This window comes from Bidens hawaiensis, unplaced genomic scaffold, assembly GCF_021521415.1.
Source record: "Bidens hawaiensis isolate Kalapana, Puna unplaced genomic scaffold, B.hawaiensis_p1.1 tig00004685_1, whole genome shotgun sequence".
NCBI lineage: Eukaryota > Viridiplantae > Streptophyta > Magnoliopsida > Asterales > Asteraceae > Bidens > Bidens hawaiensis.
This window is the reverse complement of record NW_027491287.1, coordinates 1,315,866-1,330,928: the sequence shown is the minus strand read 5'-3', so window position 1 is coordinate 1,330,928 and position 15,063 is coordinate 1,315,866. Positions and strand designations below refer to the sequence as shown.

The window sequence follows — 15,063 nt, the reverse complement described above, 5'->3', positions numbered from 1 at the left end:
ATTATTAAGGGCTTATTTAGTCAACAATCGAAATGTTATAAGTTAATTCGATATTATTGAAAAGGTAATGAGCTTTTACACTTTTTTAAAAAAGCATCTATAAACTATTATAACTTTATGTAAAATATAACACGTTAAATTCGTAACTAATAGTCTTATTAATTTTACATTTTTATTCTTCCAAATTTTAAATCAAACGATACTTGTCCACTTTAATATGGATGTAGCTCCATCGCAAACCTTTCCTTGCAACTCCAAATCAAGTTATAGCAAAAAACTTTAAACGTTTTAGTCTTCGATTATGTGTTGAAAACGATGATTTGCATCATTTACCTTCCTGACATGTTACATGCCGCGAATTGTTGGTCTACTGATCCTCGCTTTCTAGTGTTTGAGCGAGATAGAAAAATGTAATTTAAAAGATGTCGCAGTTAGTGTAAAAATGTATCATTCTAGACTAATCATGAGGCATGTAACATGCCCATGAGCATAATTTGAATTTGACTGGCCTACATTGATCTAAAGCTTGTGGACTGTGTAGTTATTGATCTAACATATGATCACCTTTTACAAATTAAATAACATCAATTACATTTTCCTATATCTTTTTATTTCATAATATAAGAATAATTTGTGAGAGTATAAATTCCACGTCACTAAATATAGAAAACAAAGATACAAATTATTAAAAATTTTAAATGTATGTAAATATCTACGTACTACTTACTTTTAACAGTGACAGTGAATGTACAAGTGTAGTATGTGATATTTTTTAACTCGGATATCCGACACACATCCGACCTATTTTCAAGTCAAATCGAGTCAAAGTATTCCCCCTCTAAAGAAACTTCCAACCGCCATAGAATCCGATAACCGCCTCCGCCCTCCTGCCGCACCACGACCAACCTTATCCTCATCTCCTGCGACTCTCACCGCTTTATGACTAACACAACTGGAAAGAATACCGCCACCGCTTTCATCATTTTTGCCCGAAACTCTCCAGCCACCGCTACTAGTTCTCATATCATGGTAATCGGAAACAACTGAGAATTCAGCGGCACTCGCCGTCACGACGCTCCAATCGACACTAACCTCACTAGGCGCGTAACAATTTGACTCCCGGGGAGCAATAAATGAATTGTTCCCCGTCGTTGAAAAACTCTCGATCTCAAACAGATCGGAGCTCGAATCGCTATCCGCATCGTTGTTGTACATCCCGCTTCTCGGGATGTACAATTCATCTTCGGGCGGAATATCCACATCCCAATCATTTAACAAACTTAGTTTTTTCCCAAGGCTTAAACGACCGCCATTACTATTACTACTACTATTATTGTTATTTCCATCAACTTTACCCGTCAAATTTCCAGATTTCGAATTCGAACGATCTGAATTCGATTTTGAAATCAGATCGTTCGAATTCAATACAGGGAAGCTAAAGTAATCATTACTTTTTCTTGAACGGTAGTACCCTGGACCTTCACTTTTTTGGTGAGGGCCCACTGAAACACCCCTTTGGGCTAAGTCAATATTCTGAATTAGCCCAAAGTAATCTTTTCCCGTCTTACTTTCTGCTAATTTAATTTTGTGATCGAAATCCAACATTTTCGTGCGTGGCTTCGACATTTCTTTCAATTGAATCAACCTTTTCTCATTGATTTGCGTCGATTTCTTGTTGATGCAATTACAACCAAATCTAGCAAGAAAATTGGTTTTGGTTCTTGTTCTGGTTCTGGTTTTGTCTCCGCTTTCGCTTATTCCAAGAGCTTGATTCGAACGTGGCAACAGCCCAACGCGACTATTGCAACTAACATTCGACCGAACACTCGGTGTGTGCATATTTATTCGATCGAATTCTTCAACTTTGCTTCCAAATTCATAATCATCAACGATTTTTCGACCAATTTTACTCTCCACATTTTCAACTTCCTCTTTGAAGTAGTTCTCGGCCCCGAACACATCTAGCTCATCGTCGTCTTCGGACTTCTTGGGACAATGATGATCATTTGTTATCTTTTGGATCATTTTCTCTTCCGTTTGATTCAAGTAGGACGAGAACGAAACATCTCGAAAACTATTTGAATTTTGGAGTGTGAGACTTGCTCCAAATGATGAACCATTAGCATACATGTCCATGGATGAGATTGGTGAAGAGAGTGGTGAGATTTAAAGAGGAATATGATATGCAACTTGGATGAATGACAACCATTTGTATAGTAGGAAGAAGGTATTATTATGAGAAGGTCCACTTGCATATGTTCATAACTCTTAAGGTGGTCAAGTCCATTTGTCATTTTTGAATCTTGATTATGGTTTTTGTTTCCTTTCAAATAATTGTATTTTAAATATTTATTAGTCATCCTTTTCTTGATTAAATGTACCAATAAATGTACCAATAAGTATTATATTCTCAGTCTAATCCTTGATTAAATTACATTAAGTATTTGTTTTTAACTAATAACCATATTTTAAAAGTGGGAAGGGAGATTAATGATATTGTTTTCAAGTAAAAAGTGTAAAGGGATATTAAATGATTGTGTATTAACTATTGAGTTTATGTTAACATGTGCATTATTATCTAGTATTACAAATAATTACATGAGTGATCTTGTGACAAGTTTGTATTAATTTTTTTTACCTTTTAAGAAATTAGCTTATGACCTTTTACAATTTGCTCAATGGTAACATATGTGGTTCTTCACGTAGATAAATGGTTGATTTAATGTTAAATTTGTTTAAATGAACCATTTTATTCTCTATTTAAAAATAAAAAATAATAAAAATTACCCCCCCCCACCCTAAAAACCTTGTTCTCCAATGTTACCCCCCAATGCGAGCCGTGATATCGGATCACCACTTTCATTCAAAGAGCTCATAACATCGTGGAGATGATTAAAGAAGAATCTTATAGATTGAAAACAAATCTAAAATTTAAGGTTTCTATAAACCTATGTAATTGTAGTTTCCTTTACTTGATTGTTGGGTGACCGTTTTGTAGTTGGTATAAGTTTTTATTTCTATTAACCCATCGTGATCTTTCCAATCTTGCTTTATCGAATCCCAAATATGCTCCGTAAAAAAAGTTATTTTCTTCATGCTAAATCTTCAAAAGGCCAAAAAGATAAAGATCTCGGGTACTAATCTGCATACCCATTTATCAATGGATGATTGTACAATATAAACAAGTCCTAGGACTCCATGAATATGAAACGAAACTAGTGCAAGGTAGTGCGTTATCCCACATCATCAGTTGTATGAGAAACAAACGTAGGGCTTATAGTTTAAAGATTAGTCCCCCACCCGAGACTATTCCTTTGAGATGAGTTCTCATGTTTGAACAGTATTAGAATCACACAAAACCCTAACTAAAACAATACATAGAAAATCGAAAAGCTTATTACGATTGAGAAAACAAAACCTTAAAAAGTGATATTAATTAATTATTTAATTTCATACCTTTACACAAGAGACAAATTATACTAACCAACATTTTGTCAAAATCACTTTAATTTCGTCACTCTTACTTTAATTTTTATTGCTACTTGTCTTTTCTAACCAGACTTTTACTCTTTATCATACTTTCCAATATTTATATAACATCATCACTTATCATTGCTAGTGATTACTTAGATAGTGATTTTGTTAGGAACACTTTTAAAGTTAAATAAGAAACAAATGTGTATCTTTTAGTTGAGTTTTAAATTTAGATTAAAAAAAGCGCTATAATTGGTTCGCTACATATAGATTTTTGTTCAAGTTGTAATCGTATGTGTGGTTTAATTCAAGAGTGGCAAGGCTCGTTTGTTTTATGTCGGTTGGTTTCTTTGAACATAATACTCGGGTTAGTCACATCTTCTGAGGTTTGTGGTCGACGAAAGGTATCTAAAGGGCCATGACCATTTAGTTGGGGTTGTCAAGGAACCATTCCGACTCTTATTAAATGCAAATCTTTGAAAGGTCAAAAAGACGATAATATATCATAGTATAGCTTTATTTGTGAAGAGAAAAGAAAAGAAAATTCTTTTACATACAAAACTTTGTTTATCTTATTCTGAATTACTAGATAATTATTTTGCTACATATAATTTATAGTTATTTAAAATACTAAAAACTTAATAAGTATTAAATTGAAAATAATTTGCCATTAACCATCAACTTGGACGGTGGGGACCAAATTGTTTTAAAGATTATTAATTTCTTCATTTCAAAGCAATAAATTTTAGTTTTAGTCGTTTCTTTTAATCTACTTTAGCAACAATTAAAACCTTCCAACCAACAAATTTAAAAAAAAAAATCATATGAAACTGGTGTTTTAGAATCTTGTGAAAGGTGAGGTGTCATCAAGTTGCAATTTTTTGACTCCAAAGATATAAATGGTAGAATGAACATTGGTTTAAATCATGATTATCAGTATAGAGTATAGATGAGCAAATTTAGTATTGTCGGTATGAATTCGGTATCAACTTTTTGAGTTTTCGGTACCGATATTGGTATGGTTCGATTCGGTACTAGTATTTATTGAATTTTTACTTTCGGTATCAGCACTGAACTGAGCATTTTCGATACTCATATCAATTTTTTAGAAAATCAGAATCAAGATTTTCAGTATCGATACCGGTTTGGAATGATCTCATCCCTAATCACATACACACAAATAATACTATACATGTTCTAAGTTAAATATGATACACATAAATAAGTGTTTACTTTTTTATTTAATTAATCATCATTAATTTATTATAAGAACATGATTAAATTTAATTAATTCGGCCACTTTATGGAATAATATAATCATTTCAGTCTTTATTCTATGCTTTGAATTTGGGAACAGAATAACCAAGCAAATGAATTATTATTATGCTTGCCCATAAAGTTTCATGCACTCAAACCATTTTACTATGTTTAGATATCATGAGCCAACATGTTTACACATTGATGACTAGTCAAATTTATCTAGTACAATAATTGCATTTTGGCCTGAATAGTGTGATTCAATCCACAAACATGTGACACTAATATGTAATGTAGTAGTATATTACTATATTAAATTTGTTGCATGACACCATTTTATTTCTATTTTTTGCAACCTAGTGAATTCACAAATGAATAAAATGATAATGGTTTAGCAATGCTCACCGGTTCGAATTTTTATGTACACAACACAAATAAAAGGGTCACGTACTAAATAATTTCGTTAAGTAGGCATTAAGATAACGTGCTCGATCAGCATCGGAATATCACAAGGGAAGATTCTTATGAGGGCGAGTAAAAGTGAGACCAAAAGAGGTTGTGCCTTCGTAGTGCAAGATCTTCTTGACTGACTGAAATTGTCTGGGTCACACATATTTACGAGAGTTGCATGTGTTGACACCAGAACGTCTGATGCTCTTGTGTGACGGTAAAAGCGCCCTATTTGTGACTTAAAATACCGTTTCTCATAAACGAGCAAAACACATCGATCTTAATTGATTGCATTTCTTTAGTAAAGGATTGTGTAACTCCCCTAAACTAGTGTTGTTATATGATTTAAACATCAAAACTAGACATTATTATTTAGTAAAATAGTGAATATGGATAATATAAATAATTGATTTAGTAGCATCATTCCATGTAACCTCTTGCATGAATAATCTATGGTTTTTTTGCAACCACTACCTTCATTTCTTAATTTTATTTTACATAGATTCACATCAAATAATTTATTCAGAAACAAAATGCTTTACCTAAATAAATAGAACAATTAATTTTTTTAATAGTATATTAGTATTTTACTCCATTAGTCAATTTACAGGCTACGTGTACCGGATGTACTGGATGGACTATAAAATGGGATGTTTTGCGTCATGTGATGACCAGTCAGCAAATAGTATGTTTTTGTTTTTGGGGTGTAATGATGTTTTATATATATATATATGTATGTATATATCACACACACCTATATATAATAATATTAAGCTTAAACACATTACAGGCAACAAAAATTTGTAGCCTCCCCACATTTCACCCCAAAAATCGCCTAGAGGGGTGGTGTTTGCGCCCCATTTCGCCCAAACAATTCGTCCACTACGCATAGTCGAAAGAAAAGTAAAGCTTTTTTAATATCAATCATAAACCTTAACGATACCTGATTATAATATTATATAAATGACCAACATAAAGTGGGATATGTACAAACAGTTCAAAGAGAAAAATATAACAAATTATTAAATACAAAAAAACATTATTAATTAAATAAAGAATATTAGAAGAACCAAAAAGGCAAAAAAAAGCTTATTGGACAAATGTTAGAATGAAAACAAAAGGTATATATAAGTATATAACAACTTAACAAGCCAATGAATAGTGAACAACGTAACATAATAAATGTAGGATCATAAGTCACTAGCACTCTAGCAGTAGTTGTGCTACAACGCTAAATAAAAAGCTATGGGCCCTGAAAAATTATGGGCCAGAAACAAGCCTTTTACGATAGTCGTAAAAATCGTGTCTAGATGATGAGTATTTGACGAGTAATTCCTATGTAATCTTCATCAAGTAATTAGCGAGTAATTTTAGAGTACTTAAAACTCTCATGTTGATGACATGGTAACGCCCAACAGCTTCTGCAACCATAAAATTTAATCCAGTCGTTCCCAACAATTCTCCGGTCCACGGATGCATCTAAAAATTGTGTGGGTTTTTTTTTGTTTTGTTTTTTTAAGAGTATTAGAGGAAAACTTATCTATTAAAATGATGTTACCTGATTTTTTTGTTTTTATTAAAATAGTGTTTGTTAGTTTATTTTTATACTTGATTTAAAAAGTGCTAAGGTGCCCAAGAAAATAGTCATGGGTGGAAGCACGAGCTTCAAAAGATAACCATTTTTCATATGTAAGACGCATTTTATTTATATAAATTCATTTTTATAGGGTTCTAGTATCATTAATCAAAACCGTCATACAAAATAAAAGGTTTTATGTGTAGTTTAAGATTTATATAAACCTTATAAACAATTAAAAAAAACTTAATATACAAAATCGTGATGCATAGAACCTTCCCCCACACAAGAAGCACGCCTAAGACTACACCTCATGCCATTTGTACGCTTTGGTCGCCCTTCTCACTGAGTCAGGGGCGCGCACTTTAAAATATAGATTAAACATAATTTGAGGATCATTATTCGTTGGTGTATTGTACCTAACTAACACCAACCTAACACTATCTGCACCGGTCGTAGCATTTCTTTTCATGCTTTAAGCACCCTTTGGTTTATTTGTTTCTGTATTTTTTTCCAGTACGGTACTAATCTCACCCCAAAACGTAACTATCGTCAACCATTGCCTATAAATAACCTCCACCTAGAGTCAACCCAATATTCATCGTCTTGACAACGGATCCACCATAAACGTCACTAACGGCAATCATTACGACAAACAACCTCCACCAACCGGCTTACACACATCCGCTACTCGTATTAAGTATTAACTCCCCCCAACACCTAATAAAACCCTCCTTTGAACCTAGTTAACCTTAACCACCACCTCACCCCACATTCCCACAAAGCCAAATACAAGCCACAAGAACCACCACATTACATGCCAAACAAACCCCTTGTTACTCAATGCAAAAATGCTAATAAATGTTCATAGGGGACATGCATTCATTACTCCCAACAATAAAAACTATTCCAAACCCCACAAATAAATTCCACCGATGATGACATAAGCTTCTTGAAACTTCCAACTCATTAACCTCCAAAACAATATTCATTACACGCAGTGAAGGAGCTACAAAATAGAACGTTTTATGTTATGTGACATCTAGTCAGCGAAGAGTGGATTTTTATTTTAGAGATATACATATATATACACCACACAAAAAAAATAATAATAATATTCTTCAATCACCGGCAACAACCCCCCCCCCCCCCATCGCCCATTTATCGCCTAGGTGGGGGGGGGGGGTGTTCACCAAAAACTCGCCCCACTACGGACAACCTTATTCTAGAGCCAAAATAACCAAGTTTAGACCAATGTACAACTTTTAATGCACATTCATGCTAGAAAAAAATTTGGCAATTATTAATAGAGAATTAGAGTTATCATCTAGTGATTCTAGACTTCTAGTGTCACACTGTCACTAACATGTGGACAAGAACATGCCAGTTGCTTGTAATATGTCCAAAGATTAAAGCTTTATGCAAATCCAACATGAACCCTACAACTGATAATGAGAGTTATTGTCTTTTAAACAATAATCACAAAAAAAAAATAATGATTAAATTAAAAGTCTTTTCTTGTTATACAGTACACAACAAACACAAATAATAATATTAATACTTATCTAGTCAGACACTAACAAGTAACAAGATTAACCAAAACATTTCACGAAAACTTTGATGATTTAACGTCTTTAGAGTCCGTTTGTAGGGATTAACGTGTGGATGTGGAGTTTGACCCGACAACCCAATATTGTTTGACCGCAACTAGAATCTTTTCGGGGATCAAGGGACCGTCTTCATGATCCATTAATTTTGTATCCCATCTCATTGCTCCAGCAATGTTTTTAACATTCATTAACACGTCTACTTCGTCACGGATTATAACGGCGCCTTCGGGTCGTAGTATTCGGTCCATTTCTAATAGAATGTCTTCAAAATCGCATCTGCATTTATTGCATTCAGTTAATGATTAATATATGGGCCATGTGTGGATCAGGTGGTTTGGGCCATGGGTAGTAATGGGCCGGGCCGGGGCAATTGGTTGACCCAAAACAGTAATTTGTGGATTTTAAGAATTAATATGCTAGTTATAATTTCAAAAATACATATAATTCTAAATATTTATATAAAATTGTATGCATAAAAATAGGTTTTTCGGGTCAACACAAACAGTTTCTTTACATTATTAACAAAGAACTATACGCTAATTATAACATCAAGAAATAATATCATAATATAATTATAAATATTATGAATAAAGTGATTTTAGAAAGTAGCATGCATAAAATAGGATTTCCGGGCCGGGTTGGTTGACCCATATTAACCCGTTCAAGGGTTTCAGAAAAAGTTAATGAGACAAAAGGTGTTAATATTTAAAGTTAAATATATATATATATATATATATATATATATATATATATATATATTTTCCTCTTAACTCTCATCTTCTAAAGTTGAAACTAATTCTCTTAAATATTATGATAATATGTTGACTTACTTGTCCTTGTATAAAATGAATACACCATTGGCATGAATGAGATCGTATGTTCGCGGGTACGTTGAAAAAGCTTCACACCTGCACACAATAAAATAAGTCAAAAATTTAAAAAACAAACTTTTTGGTCAATCCTTGTGCATCGGACTCGATTTAGCATGGGTTGTTTAGGAATCCGTTTTTTTTTTGGGAGGGGGGGGGGGGGGTTCGTTTACTTAATAAACGAACAAATATAACGTTTGTTTATTTATATTTGTGAAAGTTCGTTCATTTATGTTTGCTCAAAAAAAACTTGGATATCCGAAATATCGAATTTTCGGATAATTCAGACTTTTTGAAAACCCCTAATTACAATAAAGTCAAACTTTAAAATCTTTTTAAGTATAACACATTACTGTTTAAATTTACTTTTAGTTGATTTTAGCTCAATTATGTAAGTTCATCTATGTTCACTTACATTCATGGACTGTTCGTTTATACTGTCAACAAACGAAGACGAACACAAACACGTTCATTATCTTACCGAACGATCGCGAACAAAAAAACCTTTCGTTTAACTATTCGCGCTTGACCATTTGTTCAGTTAAAGTTAAACAAACTAAACGTAATCATACCAGTCATGATAGATGCCAAGAAGCCCACGTTCGTAAATAGCACCGAGAGTGTTATCAGCCAAAGTGGGGACCACATTCATGACCCATAACTTAGGAGAATCAAGAGCAGCAGCAAAGCCTCCGAAACCAGCATTCATATCCATGATGTTTCTATACCTTCCGGAATCAATAATTTTAATTATTTTTTTGTACGCGTTTACGTGTTTTTTCCATTGTCTATTATCTTCCATGTATTTATCTTCGGACACTCCGGGAACTGACCCCGAAGCAATCCGCAGTGGAATCGCATTTAGCCGTTCGGGGAATGGTTTATATTCCACGTCAGCATTTGAGCTGGCAGGCGTTACACATGTCTCCATTTTCTTGTACCTATATCACCAAATATATAAAGTATAACGAACCCACGTTAGAAACTTGAAAATAAAATATAGATCAAACACAATCTCAAGATAACAAATCCAATATATACCAAACGTCATCGGGATCTTGTGAGCAATATGTGACTTTAGAAGTATCTTCTGAGCCCCGACACGACTCGGGATTTAATGATTTTTGCCAAATAGCGGTCTCACCATGTTCGGATATCTTTTCCCAACAAAGAAGCTTAGCAACCTCTTCAATATTCATTTGTTCTCGTTCAAGATCATCTTTTTCCCGTTGCCATGACTTGTAATTGTTTTACCAATTAATTGGTGGGCCCGATAGCACCCAAAAACCACCGGGTCGAAGAACTCTATCAACTTCCATCATGTATTTCCCGTCTATATAAAAAAAATCAATAAAAGTCAACATTATGGTCCGGACAACAAATTAACAAAGATTGAAGTTTACGGTTCGGAAAGTATTATTTTTGGGAAAATCACCAAAATAACCATTTTACCGAGAAATTTAACAAAATACCGAACTTAAACAAACATACACTAACGAACATAAATAAATGTAAATGAGCGAGCATATATTAACAGAACACGACATGTGTTCATGTTCGTTCGTTTAACTATATCAACCATTTCTACTTCATGTCCGTTCATTTATTAAACAAACGAACATAAATGAACATAAATGGTTAATTTGGTAACTTTCTTTTAACGTTTACATGTTTAAATGAATGTTCTCACCATTTGATCCCCATGGAATCAAGCATCTAGAGCAGTGGGCCATGTCAAAAGCTTTAGATGGATACGGTAGTTTTATTGAGCCAAGAACACCGACAATAGCCGGTACGCCTCTTTCAAGAGCAAATTGAACTTGTGCCTCATGATTATCTCTAGGCGCAAATGACATTGTTACTACATTTCTTTTCCATAGATACGCTCCCCAAATCGCAACCTACCCAATAAAAAATATTATAAAAAAATCCAAATTTAACAAACAAACGTACACAGTAGAATCTCACTCATAGCAGAGATATTTGTAGGGTCTAGGGCTGCTCCCACTGAGACCCCGGGTTCAAAAAATACTTTTTTTTCACAAGTATTGTATAAAGTATAAACAAGCCAGATAAAAAGATCACAAAGATAAATATTTCAAAACAAGAGTGGTCAATTTCCTAAACCATAAATCTTTTTTTTTTGTTGCATTAATAAACAAAAAATAACAACAAAAATAAAAGATTTTTGTACAAAATCGCTTGTTCTTATAATGTTTTTTTTTTCTTTAGGTGTATTGTATAAGTGTCCCAAATAAAAAATTAAAAACTCAAATATTTCAAGACATGAGTGGTCAATTTTATCAATCATGGTACTCGGGTTGCTACAACCAAACAATCCTTTTGCATTAATGACCAGAATATATTAATGACCAAAAAGTTGGAATAAAAATGAAACATTTTTGTGCAAAATGTATTGTATAAGGGACCCAAATAATAATAAAAAAAAACAAAAAAAAAAACACACACACAAATTTAAAATTCTTCAAAACAAGAGTGGTCAATTTTTGCAACCAAACAATATTTTTCATGTTCTTGAATTAATGACCAAAAAACACAGCAAAAATGAACGATTTTTGTCCAAACCGCTTACTCTTGTAACTTTTTTTTGGCATTTTAGCAAGAAAAATGGTTTGTATGCGACAGAAGGCAAAATTATATAAACTAACATACCCCACATCCGGTATCCAAAGCAGTCCTCACGGTCCCATTAGCAATCGGGATGACAGCAGCAAGTTGATCAATATACGCATCGGCTCCTTGAGGAAACTGGGTCCCACCACCCGGAAACCTAAACACATCCCCTTCATACTGAATCCAATTTTGAATAGCCTTCTCAACCGTCAATGCTTTATACGGTGCATTAGCGAACGGAACATAATCCCAACTTTTGGGCCACGAAAACGGAGTCACGTAGCCTTTAGGCGCGGGAATCAAACACTTCAACTTTTGTTCTTGAGGAGGACAATGTCTTTCTCTATAAATCATATCGTTTCTTGGAAACGTCATGGCTCGTTTTTGGTCATGGCAAGGAGTATGATCCGTGTACTTAGCACTGCACGGCTTGAACTCTTTGACTTTGACTGGTCAATCCCGGCATCACCACCATGATGAGTCTCGAAGTTGAGATTTGGAACGATGTTGCAATCCGCGCTGGTTTTGGTGACCTCTAAAGCTATGCTATCGCCTTTACCAAAACCACTTCTTTGCCATGCTCCCAGTAAATAGAAGAAACAACATAAACCGATGACTATAAATATTGTAACGGAACTTCTCGTTCGATTGTCTCCTGGATTTCCCTTTGTTGCCATGATGCAGCCTGAGATAATATTATTTTCCAAAATCATTAACAAGCAAACGTAGCTAGTATAATCTCACTCATAGCAGAGCCTTTAGTAGCTACAAAAGTACAAGTAGCTATAGATAAAGATCAAATCAGTCAACAAGTAAACATATAATTGCTACTATAACTCAAAAAATGAACAGATCTACAAGTGTGAGTGATTTAATATTAATTAAAGTTGGATATATTTATGATCATAAGAGCTAAAGATGATTTTTTTATTTATTTTTTTTATATATTTATGACTAGGTTTTCCCTTGATAATTCATGCCATATGATTTGAATACCTAAAGCTTTCACATTGTTAACATGATCTACAAGATTTACATGATTCAAACAGTTCTGTAAACATAAACCCTAGCAAGATCCCAAGACTTAAACTTTATAAACATTATATTAATCAAGATTAGTACCGACCCACTAAATCCAAAGTGTTAAAAAAAAAAACCTTTAAAAGATGATTTCATACATACCTAAAGCTTTCACATTGTTACCATGATCTACATGATTTACACAGTTCTGTAAGCATAAACCATAGCAAGACCCCAAGACTCAAACTTTATAAACATTATAATGATCAAAATTAGCACCAACCCACTAAATCCAAAGTGTAAAAAAAAATAATAAAATAAAAAATAATCTTTAAAAAGATGATTTCAACACAAAACTTACCTTAAGCTTTCACATTCATTATCTACATGATTGACACAGTTCTGTAAACATAAACCCTGGCAAGATACCAAGACTCAAACTTTATAAACATTATATTAATCAAGATTAGCACCAACCCACTAAATCCAAAGAGTAAATAAAATAAAAACAAAAAATTCTTAAAAAAAATAAAAAATATCATTTCAAACAGATATCAACAGAAACCTTACCTAAAGCTTTCACATTGTTACCATGATCTACATATTTTACACAGTTCTGTAAACATAAACCTTAGCAAGATTCAATACTCAAACTTAAAACATTATATTATTCAAGATTAGCACCAAACCCAATATATTAATCAAGATTAGCTCAACCCCACTAAAAAAATACCTTAAAAAAACATGATTTCAACACAAAAACTTCAAAAAAAAAAAAAAAAAAAACAAAAAAAAAAAAAAACAAAACAAAACACATTCACAAACACCTGGTGTGCATAGACTAAACTCAAAACAAGTGAACAAATTGGGTAATAATAATAATAATAATCATACCAATCGCATCAGGTGGCAAAAAGAACCAATCTTTGACAAATAAAGCTGAAGAATAAGAGCTTCTGATGATGGATTTGCACCGATTGACTCTGTTTACTCTGTTTTTGCTCTGTTTGCTCTGTTTTTAGATTAAATTGAAAACTAGATAGCGAAAAAGTAGATCGGATTAGCGCAGATTGAGCGACCCACAAATGATAATAATATTCAAAGTATGTTATAGCTTGTTGGATGGAGATGTAAATCTAGAATTATTATTATTATTATAAGGTAGCATTTTATGTGATTCAGGTTTTATTTATGTCTTTAATATTAGTTTTAACGGGATCAGGATAATGATGGGATACTAGGCAAGTAAGCGATGTTTATTAATTGGGTCGGTGCGTATTGTCGTGCATTCGAGCGAGTCATGGGTGTTGGCGTTATATGAGAGTTTTTCTCGAATCGAAAGACGAGTGTATCCCGATGTGATTATTATAGACAGTAGCCTATTTAGATGAGGTATGATGATGGAGAGAGTAGGTGACGTTCACCAGTTAGATTCATGAACCAACGATTTTATCTCACTATACTCTCGTGTTTTAGTTCAAGTGTTCACTAGCGTTGGTATTAGGTGAGCGTTTTCCTCGAATAAAAAGTAAGTGTATCCCGATATAATAAATTTAACCAGTATCATATTTGGAAGATTTATAGGTTGTTAAAAGAAAATAATATTAATAATAAAGAATAATGAATAAAATAATATAAAAACACAAAGATATTATGAAGGAGTCGGTGAGTGGAACAGAGGTGGGGTTGTGGGTATAGGGGATTAAGCTGAACACTTGATTACTTTGACGAATGGCTTAATTGTTAACTTGACAAAGCTGTCAGTGTGGGCCCCAAAAGGGTATGGAAAGTGGGACCCATATGACCGAGTATTATTATTATTTACGCGTTTGATGCCCATGTTTTATCTGCTTTAAGGGGGTAATATTGTAATTTACACTTAAAATTTTTCTATATATGAATGGTTAGGTTAGTTTAATTTTGGTAAACTAAGAGTTCACCAAAAAAACAATAACCTAATTTCTGTTAATTTGGTTTCCGGTTATTTCAGTTTTTAGTTAGGGGTTGTTTGTTTACATCTGAATGAAACCATTCAGATGTAAAAATCTGATTCATTCAGACTTCAGACTGTTTGGTTCCAAACAGAAAAGCATCTGAATGGATAAAATTAGGTCAGAATCATTCAGACTTATTGTTGTTGTTGAATGTGACAGATTCTCATTCAGATGAATCA

General features: G+C 33.3%; 1 protein-coding gene and 1 pseudogene across 2 annotated transcripts; both read right to left on the bottom strand.

Annotated features, from left to right (window-relative positions):
* Positions 1-746: 746 nt before the first annotated feature.
* On the bottom strand, positions 747-2,251 carry LOC143627576 (protein PHYTOCHROME KINASE SUBSTRATE 1-like). The gene has a single exon (XM_077097362.1). It carries the CDS (start codon positions 2,134-2,136, stop codon positions 823-825), a length of 1,314 nt encoding a protein of 437 aa, XP_076953477.1. The 5' UTR covers positions 2,137-2,251; the 3' UTR covers positions 747-822.
* Positions 2,252-8,134: 5,883 nt separating this feature from the next.
* On the bottom strand, positions 8,135-13,969 carry LOC143627635 (putative methyltransferase PMT2; annotated as a pseudogene). The gene is made up of 7 exons (XR_013152627.1): positions 13,785-13,969; positions 11,910-12,555; positions 10,927-11,137; positions 10,278-10,569; positions 9,809-10,177; positions 9,198-9,275; positions 8,135-8,643 (listed from the first exon to the last, which is right to left on the bottom strand). The product of XR_013152627.1 is annotated as a putative methyltransferase PMT2 (transcript).
* Between the last annotated feature and the right edge of the window lie 1,094 nt (positions 13,970-15,063).